The sequence below is a fragment of the Dryobates pubescens genome, chromosome 1 (assembly GCF_014839835.1).
Source record: "Dryobates pubescens isolate bDryPub1 chromosome 1, bDryPub1.pri, whole genome shotgun sequence".
NCBI classification, from domain to species: domain Eukaryota; kingdom Metazoa; phylum Chordata; class Aves; order Piciformes; family Picidae; genus Dryobates; species Dryobates pubescens.
This window is the reverse complement of record NC_071612.1, coordinates 35,567,604-35,590,062: the sequence shown is the minus strand read 5'-3', so window position 1 is coordinate 35,590,062 and position 22,459 is coordinate 35,567,604. Positions and strand designations below refer to the sequence as shown.

At 44.4% G+C, this 22,459-nt stretch overlaps 1 protein-coding gene across 1 annotated transcript in view; it reads left to right on the top strand.

The window, feature by feature from the left end:
• The window catches only part of LIMCH1 (LIM and calponin homology domains 1), a 223,646-nt gene extending 203,907 nt beyond the window's left edge, over nt 1–19,739 (top strand). Inside the window, exons 27-35 of the mRNA XM_054163774.1 lie at nt 2,649–2,741; nt 3,681–3,785; nt 5,605–5,741; nt 6,714–6,835; nt 8,599–8,722; nt 10,525–10,611; nt 14,484–14,592; nt 16,145–16,247; nt 18,845–19,739. Of these exons, the coding sequence (XP_054019749.1) occupies nt 2,649–2,741; nt 3,681–3,785; nt 5,605–5,741; nt 6,714–6,835; nt 8,599–8,722; nt 10,525–10,611; nt 14,484–14,592; nt 16,145–16,247; nt 18,845–18,870 (906 nt within the window). The 3' untranslated portion in view covers nt 18,871–19,739. The remainder of the gene's footprint in view (nt 1–2,648; nt 2,742–3,680; nt 3,786–5,604; nt 5,742–6,713; nt 6,836–8,598; nt 8,723–10,524; nt 10,612–14,483; nt 14,593–16,144; nt 16,248–18,844) is intronic.
• The last annotated feature ends 2,720 nt before the right edge of the window (nt 19,740–22,459 follow it).

Here is a 22,459-nt window from a genome sequence, read left to right as displayed (position 1 = left end):
CATGTGGTTCAGATGTTGAATTGTCCCTCTAGACAAAAGTTGGGCATTTTTTCTGTCATGTTTTCTGCATCTTCTGTGGCTGGAATGTGTCCAGAGAAAGGCAACAAAGTTGGTGAGGGGTTTGGAACACAAGCCCTATGAAGAGAGGCTGAGGGAGATGGGGTTGATTAGCCTGGAGAAGAGGAGGCTCAGGGGAGACCTTATTGCTCTCTACAACTACCTGAAGAGAGGTTGTAGACAGGCAGGGGCTGGTCTCTTCTCCCAGGCAACCAGAACCACAACAAGAGGACACAGTCTCAAGCTGTGCTAGGGGAAGTTCAGACTGAATGTTAGGAAGAAATTCTTCACAGAGAGAGTGATTGGCCATTGGAATGTGCTGCCCAGGGAGGTGGTGGACTCACCATCATTGGAGGTGTTTAGGAAGAGACTTGATAAGGTGTTTGGTTGCATGGTTTAGTTGATTAGGTGATGCTGGATGATGGGTTGGACGCGATGATCTTGAAGGTCTCTTCCAACCTGGTTTATTCTATTCTATTCTATTCTATTCTATTCTATTCTATTCTATTCTATTCTATTCTATTCTATTCTATTCTATTCTATTCTATTCTAATTCTGTGGCAGGTGAGCAATAAAATGAGCATACACACATTCTCTATGTGGTTTGAGCACATCTCCCTCCCCACTTTATAGACAGACCCAGAGGACTTAGTTCTGCATTCCAGTGTGGAGTCAAACCAACTGTAGATCCTCAACTATATTTAAAGTATGTTGAGCACAGGCTGCAAGACTTTTAATTACTTGGGACCTCTTTCTCAAGACTGACACACTGCTGACACTGACATCTATGCAATTTTTCATTAAAATGGTGGTCCTAAGAGATTTTCATGGACTTCTGCTTTGTGCACAGGTTCCTCTTGGAAAACACCAAGCTAAACCTGGACACAAAGGGGATGGGGTTGGTTTTTGTTAATTTTTGTGAGAATGTAACAGAAAAGAAAAATGCCAAAGGACAGACAATAATAATAGGGAGTCTTTTTCATCTTTTAGGAGTGACTTGTGTGTCTCCTGCACTCATGAGATGATTTCTTTTTAGGTAGTATGGTTGGGGGTTTTTTTCCTCTTAAAACTGTATAAAATTCTCATCATCTCTTTTGTTTTTTGGCATGTGTGGGTGTTCTCTCAAGAGTAAATGCATCTCTTCTGGATTAGCCATGTGCAGTTTCTAATCAGAACAGAAGTTGGAACTGGTGTCAAAGGGATATGGAAGTCATCCTTCTTCCCCACGTTCAAACCAGTTCTGTCAACAGTTTTAAAGATCTCTGTGAGATAATTTTTCATGCAAAGCTGTGTGAGAACAATTATCAAGAAATAATTCCACCAAGGAAGAATATAAGCTACTTAGCTAATTATAAGGTTGCCCTCTTCAACTTCATTTATCTTGTAAACAGAGACAGGTATTTGTCATTCATTAAATTGTATTGGCATCTCCCTTAAATTAGTACTAGTAAATTAGTACTAGTATCTGCAAAAATTTCTTGCATAATTGCTACTTTGCTGCAAGTTTTTAATGTAAAACTCATGCCTAAGTGTTTTGGGAGGTGTGAGAGCTTTTGGTAGCTCTTAATACTGTGTAAGAACCAAGGAATTACTGAACTTGTAGAGCATAAAGATCATTTCCAACCAAATATCTGAAAACTTCTTACAAAGTAAAATTCTTCTGGTATGTTAAAAAGTTTCTTGTGGTTTGAAGGTGTTCAATAAAAATCATAGAATTGTTAGGGTTGGAAGGGACATCAAGGATCATCCAGTTCCAGCACACCTGCCATGGACAGGGACTCCTCACACTAGAGCAGGTTGCTCACAGCCTCATCCAGCTTGGCCTTAAAGACCTCCAGGGATGAGGCTTCCAGCACCTCCCTGGGCAACCTGTTCCAGTGTCTCACCACCCTCATGGGGAAGAAATTCTTCTGAGCAACCAAGCTGAATCTAGCCATTTCTATCTTTTTTCCATTCCCCCTAGTCCTGTCACCCCCTGACTCCCTAAAATGTCCCTCCCCAGCTTTCTTATAGCCTCCTTCAGATACTGGAAGGCCACAATTAGGTTTCCTTGGAGCCTTCTCTTCTCCAGACTGAACAGCCCCAACTCCCTCAGCCTGTCCTCATAGGAGAGGAGCTCCAGCCCTCTGATCATCCTCATGGCCCTTCTCTAGACATGTTCCAGCACCTCCAGATACCTCCTGTAAGAGGGGCTCCAGAACTGGACATAGTACTCTAGGTGGGGTCTCACCAGAGTGGAGCAGAGAGGGAGAATCACCTCCCTCGACCTGCTGGCTATGCTTCTCTTGCTGCAGCCCAGGCTGTGATTGGCTTTCTGGGCTGCAAGTGCACCCTGCTGGTTCATGTTGAGCTCATCCACCAGCATGCTCGTCTCCCCACCATGCTAGAAACACATGAGGAGAGGAGGAAAAGCAGCTTTTTATGACACCCGTAAATGTTTTGAGCATTTATCTTCCTCTTTCATCCTGTTTCTGTTTAAACCACTTTCAGCATGTTCATTTTCACTGTGATGTACTGTCACTTACTCCTAATAGAGAGTGTGTCTGGCATGTGAATGCTCTGAATTTAGCTGTGATTCTATCGTCTTCCAGGAGAAGTACCAGAAGGAGCAGGACAAACTGAAAGAAGAATGGGAAAAGGCCCAGAGAGAAGTTGAAGAGGAGGAGCGTAGATACTATGAGGAGGTATAAGGCTCTGTGGAGGAGGTTGTTTATTGTCTCTTTTTGTATTTACATGCACCCACTTATGTAACTCGGAGAAATCCCAGACCCAGATTAATTAATGAAAAGCCTTCTCAAGGCTGAATTCTCAGGAGGATTGTTTCTCTTGAGCACTACCATAGGCACTGAGGAAGAGTATTTAAATATTTAGACAGGTATCCTCAGAACTTCCACAGAGGTGGAGGTGGCTAATTGCTGTGCAAGTCTGGGTGAGTCAGTGTGGTTGTGTCTGGGCACGCTCAGACTTCCCTCCAGAGGCAGAGCCTTGTGTGTTTTGGCATATACTTGATGTCTGGGCTTGGTGGAACTCCAGATGAAGCTGATGTCTGCCTTGGGCTTGATCCTGCAGATATTTTGTAAACTGGACTTGCCTAAAAATAAAATGAAAAAAATCCACAAGAAATGTTGTAGAATATTAGCAATATAGGAGACAGTAGCTTTCTGCTGTTGTGTGTGGGTCCTTATAGTAGGAAATAGGAAAATATTCATGTTTGAATAGTTGTGCATTATGCAAACTTCTTGCCTGTGTTTGAGGGCCAAACTTCTGATCTGAACCAGAAATTTCTTTCAACTTTCAGGTCTTTTGTGTACCAAGTGTAATTACCTATTTTTGCATGGAAGTTAACAGATTGGTGTTGTGAGATACAGTGGTGCCATCCCAAGTGAAATATTCTTTCCAGATTGGGACATCCTATCCCAAAGATGGCAATGGTTAAAGGAAAGGGAGTGCAAACCCTTGAAGTGAAGTAAAAATTGGGGCATTAACATTATTCTTGGTACCACAAATCCTTACCTGGCTGTCTTAAATAGGACACCTAGCCAAACTTCATGCTTCTCCTTAGGTTTGTAGCTGACATTCTGCATTTTTTAACCCCTACTCTCTCCTAATCTTGTGGTTTTTAGGAACGTAAGATAATTGAGGATACTATAGTTCCATTCATTGTTTCTTCAAACTCTGCTGAGCTCCTTTCCTCTTCTTCCTCTACCACTGAAGGAAACAAGACAGTGGTGAGTTTCTCCTGGAGTAGTGAAGCCATAAAGACTTAAGTGCAAAGTTTCATTCTTCACTACAGGCTAACAAAACTTGGTAACAGTAAGAATATTCCCTGAATCCCTTCCATAGTTGTGATACCTCAGAGTGCTGCAGCCTGTATGTTGCTACAGCTGAAGAGTTACACTCCCAAGCAAACCGCTACCATCCCATTTTGGACTAGGGCAGAAGATGATTCTTTCTCTCTTTGTAGCTGCCTCCCTTTAACTGGTGCTGTGAAAAAAACAGTCACCTCTTTATGGTTGTTTTAGTTACCTTCTCAAGGCCAACAAAATCTGAAGTCATTTCCTTGCACCCAAAATCTTGACTGTAAAACAGTGCTTTAAACATAGCTGTGATGAGATTGAATCCTGCCTTCCCCCTTTTCCTTCTTTTCTTTCCCACCATCCCTCCAAGGAAGCAGAGGAATGTTCACTTTTAGGGGTTTGGGGTTTTTTGTTGCTTAATTGGTTGTGTTTTTTTCACTTATGCAGCACAAAATGTTTAACTCATTGCATCTAGCATCTAACTAAATAAGTGATCACCAGAGATCAAAGAATGACACCCCAGGAGAACTCACTAGAGTAGATGTAGGGATTCTCAGACATAATTTTCACCTGCCTAAGGCACCCACACCCAAGAATCCATCTGCCTTTTTCCATCCAACTCCAGGATTAAGAGTCCTCTATCTTCTCTCAGACTTTCTGCTCCTTCTTATCACTCATCCCTGTGCAGGAGCATCAACCGTGGCCCACATGGCTGTGGAGCAGTAACTTCCTGAGTGGAGTTGTATAGGCCATGGTCAGGGTCGTGCCTGCCCCCGGAAGTGAAGGGTGTCATGCCATGGCTTACTCAAGCTCCATCAGTCAGTTATGACCCACTCTAGTACCATTTAAAAAATGGTACTGGTGTTGCCATTTGAGGATGCCCAGTACATGAGTAATGCTTTGCCCCCAGGCAGAAACAACAAGCTGAAGACTCTCACAAAGGTCTCCCAAGTCCACTGAGAGACTGTCTAGTCTCCCAAAGTGATTCAAGGATTTCTGCCAAAAATATGTAGTGGGAAGTTTAATTTTGTCATAGAATCATAGAATTGTTAGAGTTGGATCATCCAGTTCCAGCTGCCCTGCCATGGACAGGGACACCTCACAGTAGATCAAGTTGCCCGGAGCCACATCCAGCCTGGCCCTAAAAACCTCCAGGGATTAGGCTTCTACCACTTCCCTGGGCAACCTGTTCCAGTGTCTCACCACCCTCATGGGGAAGAACTTCCTCCTAACATCCAATCTGAATCTACCTTTTTCTGGTTTTTTTTTTCCCATTCCCCCTAGTCCTATCACTCCCTGACACCCTCAAAAGTCCCTCCCCAGCTTTCTTGTAGGCCCCCTTCAGATACTGGAAGGCCACAATAAGGTCTCCTCAGTGCCTTCCCTTCCCCCTACTGAACAGCCCCAACTCTCTCAGTCTGTCCTCCTAGCAGAGGTGCTCCATCCCTCTGCTGATCCTCGTGACCCTTCTCATCCTGAACACCATCTCATAATTGGCCTGTCCCAGCTTTTTATTTTTTCCCCCATTCTAGTTTAGTCCAATTAATTGATTGCTTCAGCTGAAGTCTTTGTCAGATCCAAACAGCCTCACCAAGGTCACATTATTCCACTGTATAATATGAGATCTTCTTTATGGTAACGAGGTGTGTCAATGCAATAATATATCTGGGGGCAGCCTGTGCTTTTCCCACGCATGTGTTGATGCCAAGTTCAAGGGAAGTTCCTTGTTCCCTCCTCTTCTGTCTTCCAGAACTCAACTGCTTCAAACAGCTCTCCAGAGGAAGACAAACAAAAAGAAGTTTCAAGGCAGAAAAAGCTGCTGTGGGAGCAGGACAGCATGCTGTCTCTGAAAAGCAAAGAAAATGATCTCTGGCAAGAAAAGAGGAGGTATGGATCAAGCCTAAGCATTTCTTTGAATCATAGAACCATTAAAGTTGGAAAAGACCTCAAAGATCATCAAGTCCAACAGTCACCGCAACACTACCATGGCATGGCCACTGAACCATGTCCTGAAGTGAACCTTAGCTCCGTGGCAGTGCATTGTGTTCTGTAGACTTTTGGGACGTCACATCTGCCCATGATAGATGCCGGAGCCTCAGCATCTGATGGCCTGGTGATAGGTGTAATATGTCTTGATCATTATTCACTTGATGCAGTCTTACCCTTACATGCTGTGCTGGCTTGAAATTACCCCCCCAAAAAACATTGCCAGACTAGCTCAGATGGAAGCAAATGGAGCTGCATTTACAAGCAAAACTACAATCTAGAAATATGAAATGCAATGAATATGTACAAAATATACAACATTTACATGTATTTGCTCTCTACAACTACCTGAAGGGTAGCTGGGGGGTTGGGCTCTTCTCCCAGGCAACCAGCACCAGAACAAGAGGACACAGTCTCAAGCTGCACCAGGGAAGGTTTAGGCAGATATTAGGAAGAAGTTCTCCATAGAAAGAGTGATTGGCCACTGGAATGTGCTGCCCAGGGAGGTGGTGGAGTCACCATCACTGGAGGTGTTTAGGAGGAGACTGGATGGGGTGCTTGGTGCCATGATTTAGTTGATTAGATGGTGTTGGGTGATAGGTTGGACTTGATGATCTCAAAGGTCTTTTCCAACCTAGCTTATTCTATTCTATTCTATTCTATTCTATTCTATTCTATTCTATTCTATTCTATTCTATTCTATTCTATTCTATTCTAAGACAAATTAGTTAATTCATGACCAGTTACCCTCGTTGCTGACACAATAGCAAAAACAAACCCCAGACTGATCTTCAAAAGTCTGATTTGCCATTGTATTCTAGATGGAATTTTCCCCCTGGCTTTATTTATGCAATGTGACATTTTTATTGGCAGTGGAAATAAAGTGCTCTCAGGCCATCCAGAGGTGGGCATCTTGAAAGGAGGAGGGCAGGAGCACCAGGTGCCAACGATGGAGCGCATGTCACCTGCCAGGCTGAATCTGCCACTGACTCAGGGTGAGAGCTGAGACTCTTCAACTACATGCAGATAGAGATCTTGCAGAAATCTAACTCTAAGAATTTTGGGGAGTTGACAGTGCCCAGACATCTTCAAAACCTGAATGCCTCAGTCTCACAAGTTATTTTCTGTTAGGAAAGACAAATGTGCTATGGTGAAATGTAAAATCTCGTTTTCATCAGAGCATTTCATCTGCAGATAGGAATCTCTTTTGTAGGCTGGCATGCTCACAGCAGCAGTTAAACACAGTTCTCTTCCATCTCTTACGTAATCTCACATATATGTAAGATTTATCTTCGCACACAGAACTTATTTGCTGGTTTGGCTATCTAATTAGGTTCTTCACGTCCATTTTAATCCAGTTTAAATCACTACCCGTGGTGTGTAACCTTTTCAAGCCAAGCCTAAAGTGACACCAGTTTCGATTTTGTCATTAGGAATGGCTGATGACATTTAAAATTAATAGGTACTTTTTTTTTTTTTAAGCTTCCATAAGTGTGTTTTTTTTGAATGAAGGAATTTCCCCAAAGCTACCAACAGGGTCACCCTGGGGAAAAAAAAGCCAAATTCACTAATTCAACATGACTATCTAATTCAGGAGTAGAAAGTAAATAAGGAGGGTTAAAGACAGAAGAGAAATGTAGATTTTTGAAATGGAGTTTCAGATTCTTTTTCTTTTCAGTCTAGCATAAAAACTGATGATTCTAAACCCCAAAATATCTATGAACAGAAAAGGTTTCAGTGTTATTATTTGTTCCAAATGTAAATGCTGATTACTGAATTTCATAGGCTTGGTTTCTCTCTCTCAATCTTAGTTGTATTCTTAGTGCTTTGATAAAGGTTGCTCAAATAAAGCAAGCAGAAGATACTGCCAGCAATCCATCCTTGTGGGTTTGTGGGAGTGATTAAGCAAACTGCATAGGTTTAACAGTTTTTAACTGCTTCTGCTAATCAGGATTTTGTAGGTTCTCTTCAACAACTTGATCCCCTGCAAGCATTCTGATAGCTCCTTTCTTGCCCCTCAAAGCATCACCTAAATCTTTAAGTAGTCAAGACTAGAGTTTTATACTCTTGATACCAAAAATACATAAAAGGCCTTTCATAAGCCCAAGTAAAGCTTTTCTTCTCTAAACCAGCTGGTTGGTGCATAGCAGGATAAGGCTCCTCTCCAGCCTGGGAGCCACAAAATTCATCTGGAATGGTCCAAGTGGTGCATTCTGTCTGAACAATGGCAAGGTCAGCTGCCTGGGCATCACATGGGTCATTGCATATTGTTGGGCAGGTGTTACTGTCACTGAGCCTTGTGCAACCATCTGAAATGCAGAAGGGAATTGCTATTTATTAGTAGGCTCATGGAGAGCAGTGACCACACCACCTTCCACTCTCACCATTGAGAAGTTTGGATCAGCAGGCACCAGCGGAAGCTTCACCCTCTCTGGTGCTTCCTTCCTTATGACAGAAATACTTAATTATTTTCCCAAGTGCTGTTCATGGGCAGCTCTTTGACCTCACCCTTTCCACCTTCAGAAACTGAGATTCAGCAGCAGGGATGTGAAGGTAATGCAGGAGAACATTGTTCCATAAAGGTCTTCTGGTGTAGCAGAGGCTATCTCTGACTTCGTGAGGGATTTCTGAGAACTTGTTTTTAAGTAGCAGTACATCTCTTGTCTGCTTTATGGTGTGCTCACAAGCTGTGCTGGTCTGTAAGTATTGACAAAAGCATTTTGTCTCAAGTATTGAGATTTTCCACCTCCTGTTGTAGACATCTCCTGGAATCAGCAGCTGCTGACAAAGCAGTCCCCGCATTGCACAGAGGACGTTCGGCAAAGACCATTCCTGAGCCAGAATGCAGGACAGCAGCTGAGCTCTGCAGGGGAAATGAGGAGGTGAGAATACAAAATAAAGGTTATTGCAGAGTCTGAGAAGTTCTACTCACTCTGTTCTCCCTTATATTCCTACTCAGCATTCTTTATTGGTTAAGTTCCATGGTATTCCTGCAGCATGAAGACACCTTTAATTCCTGGATTTTCCACCAAGACTGCTTGCATTTATCCACTTAATCTCTCATTATCTAGTACCTAGATTCATGAAGGGGGACACCCTCTGCTTGACGCTCTCTCTTCCTTCTCCTTAGCTCTCTAAACACTCATCTGTGTAACTGTTTATGTGCTTTTATTTGTTTTAAGTTCCTGAGACAAACATTTAGAGCTAGTAAGTGGCTAAATAAGCCAGTAAGTAATGGAGCACTGGAGTAGGCTGCCCACAGAGGTTGTGGAGTCTCCTTCTCTGGAGGCTTTCAAAACCTACCTGGTTGCCTTCCTGTGCAGCCTGCCCTAGATGATCCTGTTGGGCAGGGAGCTTGGACTCAAGGATCACTGGAGGTCCCTTTCAACCACTATCATTCTGTGATTCTGTGATTCACTCCCCAGCTTCCAAACACACACTGCTTGCTACTTTCTAGTTCTGAAAATTATTACAGCTCTTAACAGAAAATGCACAGAGGTTAGTATTTTCTTTGTGCTGTAAATTTTGGTGAGGTTTTATCTTCTCTGATGTTTTGCCTTGTGGTTTTGAGTGAGGATTGCTAAAAGCTAACACCAGATGTTCTGGTAAACAAGAGATGTGCTGCGGAAAGTATAATGAGAAAGAAACATCTGTCTGAATATACTAGCAGCCTCATGCAAAATGTGTTACCTCTACAAAGCTTCTACATAGTCAAAACTAATGTAGAATTGGGTTTGATTACCTGTTCCTCATTAAAAAACTCCTCATGGATGTTTGAGAAAATTACTTAATCTCTAAACAACCTTAAGCAGTGAGAGTAAGGATCAGTCCTATGATTTGTGATAGCAAGAAACATCTCAGTAAATGCTTGCAGGGTGTAATGGATGCAAATGCTAAATAGGATAGGATAGGATAGGATAGGATAGGATAGGATAGGATAGGATAGGATAGGATAGGATAGGATGGGATAGGGTAGGATAGAATAGAATAGAATAGAATAGAATAGAATAGAATAGAATAGAATAGAATAGAATAGAATAGAATAGAATAGAATAGAATAGAATAGAATTAACCAGGTTGGAAAAGTCCATTGAGATCATCAAGTCCAACCTATCACCTAACACCATCTAATCAACTAAACCATGGCACCAAGCACCCCATCCAGTCTCTTCCTCCAGTGATGGTGACTCCACCACCAGCAGCACATTCCAATGGTCAATCTCTCTTTCTGTGAAGAACTTCTTCCTAACATCCAGCCTAAACCTCCCCTGGTGCAGCTTGAGACTGTGTCCTCTTGTTCTGTTACAGGTTATAAACCACTTTTCAGTGTTGCTAGCTTTCTTTTCACTCTGTAAGGGCACAGACCCTCCATCAGCAAGCCTGCAGCTGCGCTTCCTATGTTGGGTTCATAGGTGGGTAGGAGTCTGCACATCACTGATTCCCTTGAGAGTTTTTGTCTGATGGAGCAGACCAAGACCCAGGACCAACAAAAAAATATGTGCTGGTTTTCATTTTACCCAAATGGCAGTGGACAGCAAATTCATACCTTTTTTTTTTTCCCTTTAGATAAAATCTCTGGAGCTGGGAATCCTGAATTCCACCAGCTGGAATTTCTCCATATAAAACCTGGGATTAATTGTTAACACTTCAGCTGTACTGATGCATCTTCTCTCCTGTACTGTAGGGCTGGCTATCATGAGAACTTCCGATCCGGACCATCGTCTCCCTGCTCTCCTGCTGCTCCAAGTCAGTCACCCAACAGGTACAAAAGGTCAATAAAGACCAAGTGCGTCTTCTACTCACTGGTGAACTGCCAGAGTGTAAATCCCATCCATGTTGTGTGCAGGCACTATTAATTCTTCTAAATGCTGCAATTCATAACCGCCCACGGAATAAACCTGTAGCTCCCTCTCCTATTCCTTGCCTGCTGCAGCAGTACTGTTATGTTTTTAAATAACGCAGTTCAAAAAGCAGCTGTAGGACTCTGCTTGATCATGGGAATCCCAATGAAGTTGAAATGGATGATATAAGTCCCAGTCAAAGTACCCAGTTAAGCATGAGTTCAGAGCGCTTCCCTGTGGATGCCCTGGAGTAAGGTCTGCTCTAGACATTGTCCCATTGCAAAACCTGCTGATTGAAAAAGAAATCCTTCCTTTAATTTCCAAAGCTGAAACACATTTTGCTTTCATTTGGGCAAACTGCCTGCTAGAGATGTGATTCTCCAAAGCAATGAGCTGTGCAGCTCTCAGGGAGGTATCTACCAACTCTAAATAAGTCTTAGCTGTAGCCTGATTGAATCACTGCTAGTTAGGGGTGTATTAAAAATCATTTGGCTTATTAAGTAGGGTAAAGTAATACAGCACAGAAAACATAGCAAATTTTTGTTCTACTTAAATAACATTTTGCTTCCTATTCTGTAGCAAAGCCCTCCCTCTGATGCCACTTAAATTGACAGGGAACTATTCTGACTGTAGCTGCAGTTTTGGTGGAATTGCAAATTATTTCTTCCTACAGGTAGCTAGTTGTGATAGCTGCTTTATATTATTGAACAGCTAGACTCTGACCTGAGATCCTTTTCCAAGAGCTTTTCCTGAAATAAGTCTTCCTTTTGGAAACAATGGGTGGGATGTAAATCCTTGTTCCACTAAACCTGTCTTCAAGGATCTCCCAAGGCACTTTGTTCTTTGGTCCAGCAACTTTAACTTGCCCTTCTAACAGATCTGATAGTGGAGAAGTGGTGAAACAAAGATGTGCTCAAGAGTAACAGAGGAATGTGAGAAGAAGGCTTAAGGTTGTAGGGGAGGAGAAGAACACCAGGAAAGCTATTCTAAAAGGAATTATGAGAATGAGGCAGCAAGTGTGATGTATCTGTGCTGTCACTGCACATGGTGGAATAAAAAATGATGGGTTCAGGAGTGACAGATTAGATGGAAGCAAGGAGAATTTTCTGGCTGCAATGAATCTTTCTGCTGCCTTCTGCTTTTTTCTTTTTGCTATTTCTTTTTTTCTTACTTCATCATTCCCCTTCTTTCCCCTTCTTTCCCTTTCTTTTCCCTTCTTTCCCTTTCTTTTTCCTTCTTTCCCCTTTTTTCCTTCTTTCCCCTTTTTTCCTTATTTCCCCCTTTTTCCTTCTTTCCCCTGTTTTCCTTCTTTCCCTCTTTCCTCTTCTTTCCCTTTCTTCCTCCTTCTTTCTCTTTCTTTCCTCTTCTTTCTCTTTCTTCCCCTTCTTTCTCCTTTCTCCTTCTTCCCCCCTCTTCCCTCCCTCCTCCCTCTTCCCCCTTCTTCCCCCCTCTTTTCCCATTTCCCCTCCTTTTTCACACTTTCCATCTCTTTCCCTCTCTTTCCCTCACTTTCCCTCTCTTCCCCTCACTTTCCCTCTCTTCCCCCTCTTTCTTCCCCCCTCTTTCCCCTTCATTCTTCTTTCTCCTTCTTTTTCTTTCCCCCTCATTCCCTTTCTTTCCCTTTTCCCCTTCTTTCACCCTCTTCCCCCCTCTTTCCCCTTCTTTCCTGTTCTTTCCTTTTCTTTCTTCCAATTTGTTGTCATTTCCTGCTTTTTAAATTTTTTTTTATGATGATGCAGTCCAGGCTTAGTATTAGGTTAAAGGTTGGACTCCATGATCTTGAAAGTCTTTTCCAACCTTAGTGACTCTGTGATCTGTCTCTGTTGGTGGCTTACTATGTTGATGCACCAAAACCATAAAGCAAGCTGTAGTAAACTCGCTTATCTGAGTGCAATTTCATCAAACCATCTTTTTTCAAAACTCATGAAGTATCCCAAAGTTTCAGTCCTGCTTTCAGCCCTGCCTAGGATAGGATAGGATAGGATAGGATAGGATAGGATAGGATAGGATAGGATAGGAAAGGAAAGGATAGGATAGAATAGAATTAACTAGGTTGGAAGAGACCTTCAAGATCATCAAGTCCAACCTATCACCCAACACCATCTAATCAACTAAACCATTGCACCATGCACCCCATCCAGTCTCTTCCTAAACACCTCCAGTGATGGGGACTCCACCACCTCCCTGGGCAGCCCATTCCAGTGGCCAATCTCTCTTTCTATGAAGAACTTCTTCCTAACATCCAGCCTAAACCTCCCTGGCACAGCTTGAGACTGTGTCCTCTTGTTCTGGTGCTGGTTGCCTGGGAGAAGAGACCAACCCCCACTTGGCTACAACCTCTGTTCAGGTAGTTGTAGACAGCAATAAGGTCTCCCCTGAGAATCAAGGATGACACATAATGACAAGGGATCCCTTTTGGTCTAAGGTTTGTCTCACTAGACAAGCATCAGATCTGACAGGGTGGCAGACAGGTGAGAAGGGAAGAGCTGAAACACGCAGTAGTGCGCACCTGCATTGCTACTGAAGCCATTATGGAAAAGAGTACCACTCACTCCTGGGGTCCTGATCCCTCACCCAGCTGTCATTAAACACCTGCTTTACTAGAAAGGGCTAGACAGGGCTGAAGCTTAAGGAGAGAGCTGAAGTATTTTGGCATTGCAGATGGAGATCTGATTTCAGCTTTAATCACTTGTAACACCAGCAGACATGTAGCTGCAGCAGCATAGGCTAAAATTAGTTAGCAAGTGTCCTGATGCCTCCTCTGTGCTACTGCAGTTACACTGCTGCTGTAGACCTCACCAGCTTGTCTGAGTGTGAGAGCAGCATCCCTGCCTTCTGCCCTGCAGTGAGCAAACTCATTTGCAAACAAATTGAAAGATTTCCAGGCTGAGAGTCTTCTTGCTTGTCTGCAAGGCAGGCGGGGCAGGCTGATTCAGCAACATGGCTGAAGTGTCAGTGTTTATATGAATAATCCTCACTAGCAATACAGACTGGGGCATGAGGTGTTAGAAAGCAGCCCTGTGGAAAAGGACTTGGAGGTGATGATGGACAAGAAGCTGGATGTGAGCTTGAAGCCCAGAAGGCAAATCACATCCTGGGCTGCATCAAAAGCAGCATTGCCAGCAGATGCAGAGAGGTGACTCTGCCACTTTGCTCTGCTCTGGTGAGACCTCACCTGAAGTACTGCATTCAGCTCTGGAGCCCTTACTATAGGAAGGACATGGACCTGATGGAGTGGGTCCAGAGGAGGGCCACAAAAACGATCAGGGGTTGGAACACCTCTGCCACAAGTACAGGCTGAGGGAGCAGGGGGTGTTCAGCCTGCAGAAGAGGAGGCTTTAGGGAGACCTGATAGCAGCCTTCCAGTACCTGAAGGAGGCCTACAAGAAGGATGGGGCGAGACTATTTACAAAGGCCTGGAGTGATAGGATGAGGGGCAATGGTTTGAAATCTAAGAAGAGGAAACTTAGATTGGATGTTAGGAACAGGTTCTTTACTATGAGGGTAGTGGAACACTGGACCAGGTTGCCCAGGGAGGTGATTGGGGCCCCATCCCTGGAGATATTCAAGGTGAGCCTTGAGGCTCTGGGCAACCTGATCTTAAGGATGTCCCTGCTAACTGCAGAGGGGGTTGAACTGGATGACCTTTGACCCAGACTATTCTACAATTCTCTGATTCTATGAACCCCCACCCATGCTCCTTCCTCCTATCCCGTTCTTCTCCACAAACCTGTATAAACATTTGGGTACATTTTAGCATCAGTTGCTGTCCTGTTTTCTTAAAGTCATGTTTGTCTCCTAGGTCTGTCAGTGGAAAGAAGCTTTGTTCCACTTGTGGGCTTCCTCTTGGCAAAGGAGCTGCCATGATCATTGAAACACTTGGACTTTATTTCCATATCCAGTGCTTCAGGGTATGTCTGTGGATTTATCAAGAAAAATCTCAAGTCATGCACAGTGCAAGGGGAGGGCTGGAGATGTGAAGCTGAAAATAAGAAGGATTTGCATGTTTGTATTGTGTGTGTGTAGAGAAGTGTCTGTGTCCAGTTCTGGGCTCCTCAGTTTAAGAAGGACATTGAGACACTTGAACGTGTCCAGAGAAGGGCAACAAGGCTGGGGAGAGGCCTTGAGCACAAGCCCTATGAGGAGAGGATGAGGGAGCTAGGGTTGCTTAGCCTGGAGAAGAGAAGGCTCAGGGGTGACCTCATTGCCCTCTACAACTACCTGAAAGGTGGTTGTAGACAGGAAGGGGTTGGTCTCTTCTCCCAGGCAACCAGCACCAGAACAAGGGGACACAGTCTCAAGCTGCACCAGGGGAGGTTTGGCCTCGAAGTGAGGAGAAAGTTCTTCACTGAGAGAGTCGTTCGGCATTGGAATGTGCTGCCCAGGGAGGTGGTGGAGTCACCGTCCCTGGAGGTGTTCAAGAGGGGATTGGACGTGGCACTTGGTGCCATGGTCTAGTCATGAGGTCTGTGGAGACAGGTTGGACTTGATGATCCTTGGGGTCTCTTCCAACCTTAGTTATAATGTGATACTGTGATACTGTGAAGTGGAAGTAATGCAGCTAATGTGGTGTCTAGAGAAGGGCCATGAGGATGATCAGAGGGCTGGAGCTGCTCTCCTGTGAGGACAGACTGAGGGAGTTGGGGCTGTTCAGTTTGGAGAGGAGAACCTGGAGTACTGTGTCCAGTTCTGGGTCCCTCAATTTAAGAAGGACATTGAGGCACTTGAACGTGTCCAGAGAAGGGCAACAAGGCTGGGGAGAGGACTGGAGCACAGCCCTTTGAGGAGAGTCTGAGGGAGCTGGGTTTGCTTAGTCTGGAGAAGAGGAGGCTCAGGGGAGACCTTATTGCTGTCTACAATAACCTGAAAGGAGGTTGTAGCCAGGTGGGGGTTGGTCTCTTCTCCCAGGCAACCAGCACCAGAACAAGAGGACACAGTCTCAGGCTGCACCAGGAGAGGGTTAGGCTGGATGTTAGGAAGAAGTTCTTCCCAGAAAGAGAGATTTGCCATTGCAATGTGCTGCCCAGGGAGGTGGTGGAGTCACTGTTCCTGGGTGTATTCAAAAAAGGATTGGATATGGCACTTGAAGCCATGGTTTAGTTGTCCTGAGGTGTTAGGTATTAGGTAATCGGTTGGACTTGATGATCTCTGAGGTCTTTTCCAACCTGGTTGATTCTGTGATTCTGTAAACCTGTCACCTCTCTAAGGTTTGTCCATCACAAATGGGCTGGCTCCAGAATGCAACATTAAGATTAGTTATCCCTTAAAAACATTACTGGACTTCACTTCTGTGTGCATGGAGGCTGCTGAAATCCAGCCCTAAACACTGTTGGTCCCCCCCAAATAAAAACCCTTTCAATTATGGGCTGGCTTCTAGGTGGGGGGCAGTGTTTTCCTCACCATTCCAAAAATCAACATGTGAGTGGACCTGTGACATAACTTCCTTTGTTTTCCAATTAACAGTGTGGCATTTGCAAGGGACAGCTGGGAGATGCATCAAGTGGGACAGATGTCAGGATTAGAAATGGGCTCCTGAACTGCAATGATTGCTATATCCGATCCAGAAGTAAGTACCGAATCCTGGCTGAGAGACGCTGAGCTCTAACAGCACTGTTTGCCATGCTGTCTCCTGCTGGGCTTTCTCTTCCTGGTGATCCTACTCAGGCATAGCTTTGCCATGAGAAAAGAAACCTACCCATGCCATTTTAATCAGCCTCTTGTGTCAAAGAGTACCAAATTGCCAGAGCATTTCAGCTTCACTCTGATGTCACTGGTTAGGCCACACCTTGAGTACTTTGTCCACTTCTGGGCCCCTCAATTTAAGAAGGACATTGAGACACTTGAACATGTCCAGAGAAGGGCAATGAGGCTGGGGAGAGGCCTCAAGCACAAGCCCTGTGAGGAGGCTGAGGGAGTTGAGGTTGCTTAGCCTGGAGAAGAGGAGGCTCAGGGGAGACCTTATTACTTGTCTACAGCTACTGAAGGCAGGTTGTAGACAGGCGGGGGTTGGTCTCTTCTCCCAGGCAACCAGCACCAGAACAAGAGGACTCAGTCTCAAGCTCTGCCAGGGGAGGTTTAGGCTGGAGGTTAGGAGGAAATTCTACACAGAGAGAGTGATTTCCCATTGGAATGTGCTGCCCAGGGAGGTGGTGGAGTCACTGTGCCTGGAGGTGTTCAAGAGGGGATTGGATGTGGCACTTGGTGCCATGGTTTAGTAGTCATGAGGTGTTGGATGACAGGTTGGACTTGATCACCTTTGAGATCTTTTCCAACCTTATTGATTCTATGATTCTATGATTTGGGATGGACAGTGCTCATATTGGGGACAGAAGCTCATTCTGGCTTCTACTTTGTGGAAAACAGTAACATGCAGTTTAAAAGCCCCACAGGAATGATTGTTGCCTTCAAGTTATCTGGTATTGTTTAGTGTATTTACTGCTACAACCCTTACTGATAAGTGGAAATATAGACCTCTTTTCACTTACTGTTTCCCTTCTCTCTCCAAAACAAGAGCTGTAGAAATCCAGCAGTAGGAAAGGTACCTACCTGCCTTTGCCAGCAGAACAGATAATATTTTTCCTCTGATATTTTAGGGGAGAGAGATTTCCCCATCAGCAGAGCTAGAGGGTGCTGTTGTATAGCTGTTCCTTTGCCCATTGATTTGTTTGGGCTTTTTGTTTTTATAATTCTAATAAGAAATGCTGGCAACTTTTTATTATCATTTATTTAACCTGACACATTTAGAAATAGCTTTTCCCCTTCAGGCATGATACTATAACCCTTCCTCATCTGGATGAGGTCCTGACACTTAAAATGCACATTTACACATCCATCTTTACACACACACTCACAAAAGAGAGGAGGATAATGAAAGTCATCCTTTTCCTTCCTTTCCTTTCCTTTCCTTTTCTTTTCTTTCCTTTCCTTTTCTTTCCTTTTCTTTTTTCTTTCTTCCTCTCCTCTCCGAACCTCTCCTCTCCGATCCTCTCTGAATCAAACCAAACCGAACCTCTCCTCTCCTCTCCGAACCTCTCCTCTCCGAATCTCTCCTCTGCTCTCCGATCCTCTCCTCTCCGAACCTCTCCGAACCTCTCCTCTCCGAACCTCTCCGAACCTCTCCTCTCCAAACCTCTCCAAACCGAACCAAACCGAACCAAACCTCTCCTCTGCTCTCTGAACCTCTCCTCTCCTCTCCAAACCTCTCCTCTCCTCTCCAAACCTCTTCTCTCCTCTCCTCTCCAAACCTCTCCTCTCCCCTCCCCTCCTCTCCTCTCTGAACCTCTCCTCTCTGAACCTCTCCTCCCCTCCCCTCATGCTCATGTTGGGGACAGTGCCCTGCTAAAGTATATTCACCTAGATCAGGTTGTACAGGATTGCATCCAGATGGGGTTTAACAGTCTCCAGAGAAGGAGTGTTTCCATGTAACACAAACCAAGCACAACTAACAATGACTCATCAGTCCTCTGCTTTACAATTTTGCCACTGCAGAGCCTGGTTGTAGAATAGAATAGAATAGAATAGAATAGAATAGAATTGAATTGAATTGAATTGAATTGAATTGAATTGAATTGAATTGAATTGAATTGAATTGAATTGAATTAACCAGGTTGGAAAAGACCATTGAGATCATTGAGTCCAACACCATCTAATCAACTAAACCATGGCACCAAGCACCCCATCCAGTCTCTTCCTAAACACCTCCAATAATGGTGACTCCACCACCTCCCTGGGCAGCACATGAAGAACTTCTTCCTAACATCCAGCCTAAACCTCCCCTGGCACATCTTGAGACTGTGTCCTCTTGTTCTGGTGCTGGTTGCCTGGGAGAAGAGACCAACCCCCACCTGGCTACAACCTCCCTTCAGGCAGTTGCAGACAGCAATAAATACACTCACAAGTACTTTGGGAGTAAAAGGAAATCAAAGCAGGTGCAGAACACACCAGCCCATATGCCATGGAAATTGTTTCCTCTGGAGTTAAGCTGAACCCTGCTTTGCAGTGAGGTGCCCCGGCTTTGCAGGAGGAAGGAGAAGCAGAGCACAAATGTCAACTATTTCCAGATGTGATTTATTTGTAATTGTATAGGGTCAGGTGAAAAAAAGCTTATCAATGTTTGTGGAAAATTTGTCAGCTGATGACTTGTGCTGGTTTTGTTTCACCCAGCTGCTGGACAGCCAACCACCTTGTGACATGACTTTCTGTCCTCACCACTTTCAAGAAGGAACTCTCTTCTCACATGTCCCGGCTGCCTCCAGACAATCACTTGGAAGAGCTTGAAACCCATGGACATCATGGCTCTCATCTCATTTGGAAAAACTCATAAAAAACAACACTGCACCTGCTCCTTTAAAAGGCAATATGTTGGTTTGGGTTTTGTTTGTTTTGTTTTGTTTTTTTCTTCCCTTTCTTAATAAATTTCCCCATTGTGTGGGAAAGCAAAGCCTAAGTATTACAAGGATAAACAACCCACCTTTCAGGTATGCTTATGATTTCCAGCCTGCTACCTTGTTCTTCTGACAGTAATAAGAAAATAAACATGCAATAAGGCTGTTTTGTTTTAATATTTCTAGGAACTGCAAAGTTTTAAGTTTACAGAACCTTTATAGAATACGCCAACTTGAGCTGAGGAGTAATTTTAAGGTAGTCTCTAATCAGTGCGTTTGAAAAGAAAAACTAAGCATCACAGCACGACTTCTCTGTTATAACTGAAGCTATAACTGTGGGGGGTTTTATAATACAGAGACTAGTTTGATAATACACCCTGTAATTCTGAAGCATTTTGTGTTTATATCACCTTCAGTGGAGGGTAAGAGTTATACAAATAAATTATTGCACCTTTAGTGATAAGATTTGTTATTTCCCCCCCCCTTTTGTTTGTTTGTGTACCTCAAGTAATGTTCATGACTATAGCTTAATATTCTCTCAAATAAAGATTTCTTCATTGAACCTAAAGACTGTATACCATTGACAATGGCAAGATTCACATCAGGAGCAATCCTTTATGCTCTTCAATATCTTCATTGATGATCTGGATGAGGGCATTGAGTCCATCATCAGTAAATATGCAGACACCAAGCTGGGGGCAGGAGTTATCTGTTAGAGGGTAGAGGGGCTCTGCAGAAGGACCTTGACAGGCTGGACAGATGGGCAGAGTCCAAGGGCATGAGATTTAACACATCCAAGTGCCAGGTTCTGCACATTGGCCACAGCAACCCCATGCAGAGCTACAGGCTGGGGTCAGAGTGGCTGGAGAGTAGCCAGGCAGAGAGGAACCTGGGGATGCTGGTTGATGGTAGGCTGAACATAAGCCTGCAGTGTGCCCAGGCAGCCAAGAGGGCCAATGGCATCCTGGCCTGTATCAGGAACAGTGTGGCCAGCAGGAGCAGGGAGGTCATTCTGCCCCTGTGCTCAGCACTGGTTAGGCCACACCTTGAGTCCTGTGTCCAATTCTGGGCCCCTCAGTTTAGGAAAGATGTTGAGTTGCTGGAAAGTGTCCAGAGAAGGGCAACAAAATTGGGAAGGGTTTTGGAGCACAGCCCTATGAGGAGAGGCTGAGGGATCTGGGGTTGCTTAGCCTGGAGAAGAGGAGGCTCAGGGGAGACCTTATTACTTTTCTACAGCTACCTGAAGGCAGGTTGTATCCAGGTGGGGGCTGGTCTCTTCTCCCAGGCAACCAGCACCAGAACAAGAAGACACAGTCTCAAGCTGTGCCAGGGGAGGTTTAGACTGGATGTTAGGAAGAAAATCTTCATAGAAAGTGTGATTGGCCATTGGAATGGGCTGCCCAGGCAGGTGGTGGGGTCACTGTCCCTGGAGTTGTTTAGGAAGAGACTGGATGGGGTGCTTGGTGCCATGGTTTAGTTGATTAAATGGTGTTGAGTGATAGGTTGGACTTGATGACCTCAAGGGTCTTTGCCAGTCTGGTCTGGTCTATTCTATTCTATTCTATTCGATTCTATCCTATCCTATCCTATCCTATCCTATCCTATCCTATCCTATCCTATCCTATCCTATCCTATCCTATCCTACTCTATTCTATCCTATTCAATTCTATTTCTATTCTATTCTATTCTATTCTATTCTATTCTATTCTATTCTATTCTATTCTAATGTGCACATCCATTTTCCTTTGATGTGTGGGCAAAGGGAAATGGTTGTTCAGGAAGCAATAATTCTGAGTTGTTCTCTAGCTAGCAACTACTTGTTTCAACGCTGGGCAGTTGCCTGCCTGTGAGCTTCATACCCACATGGAAACCCCATCTCCCATGTTGTCATTGGAGGGCCTAGTGACTGTGTCTGCTGGCGAGTGACACTTTCCTTCCTTAATATTGTGCCTTAGAACACGCAGAGCTGTTGCACAGAGTCAGTGATGACTTATGGATGCAATAAATTGAAAAAAAAAAAAAAAAGAAGGGAAAAAAAAGGAAAAAAAAAAGAAAAATAAAAAATAAAAGCTGATATCCTTCATGGACTTCCCCTGGGGAATATTTTTAACAAAAACATTAAAAATTTAAAAAAAAAAAAAAAAGAAAGAAAAATCAGACAAATGTTTTGGAAATTAAAGTGGTGTCCAATATTTTGATCAGCCAGCTGCATGCTTTGCTGTTTAAATGGGGTTTGATAACCAGGATGCTTAGTCTTTGCATGTGGTCATCATAATGTTTTCCCACAAACAATGTGTGGCATAGGAATTCACAGTGAGGGTGGTGCTGAGACACTGGAACAGGCTGCCCAGGGAGCCTGTGGATGCCCTCTCCCTGGAGGTGTTCAAGGCCAGGTTGGATGAGGCCTTGAGCAGCTTGGGCCGGTGGAAGGTGTCCCTGCCCATGGCAGGGGGGTTGGAACTAGACGATCTTTAAGGTCCCTTCCAACCTAAACCATTCTATGAATCTATGAATTCCAGCAGCAGATTTTATAACCAACTTTGTACATCTGTGTGACTCCATGTGCTGCATTCAGGATATGAATATTTGATGTCTGGGCCTAATTTTTAAACAAGACCATGCATGCTTGTGCATCTCTTTGGGATGAGTCCCTACCACTGCTTCACCCATGTGATATAGAGTTTAGATGTGTAACTTGGTCCCCCAAGTGTATCAGAGGTAGCAGAGCTTAGATCCCCATTCTCATTCACCTAGGGGCAAGTGCCCAAAGGGCTTAGGAGCATGGTTGGAACTGAAATGCATGGGCGAGTGGTGGCCTGGGGGTATGCGTCGCGCCGTGGACACACCGCTGGGGCTCTGAAGCTGCTTAGAAATTGATCCCAGTGGCTAACAGTTAGTTCCTTATATGCATGTTATAGCAGCCTTGGCTGTATGTAAAGCAAAATGCTGTTCCCAAACAACCTGGATTTTTTTTTATCCCCCCCCTCCCTTCATGAACATCTCTTCCCCATCAGAGGAGGTCAGAGGGCTGGAGCTCCTCTCCTATGAGGACAGACTGAGGGAGCTGGGGCTGTCCAGTTTGAAGAGAAGGCTCTGAGGATACCTAATTGTGGCCTTCCAGTATCTGAAGGGGGCAACAAAAAAGCTGGTGAGGGACTTTTTAGGGTGTCAGGGAGTGAGAGGACTGGGGGGAAATGGAACAAAACTAGAAATGGGTAGATTCAGATTGGCTGTTAGGAAGAAGTTCTTCCCCATGAGGGTGGTGAGACACTGGAACAGGTTGCCCAGGGAGGTGGTGGAAGCCTCATCCCTGGAGGTTTTTAGGGCCAGGCTGGATGTGGCTCTGAGCAACCTGTTCTAGTGTGAGATGTCCCTGGCCATGGCAGGGGTGTTG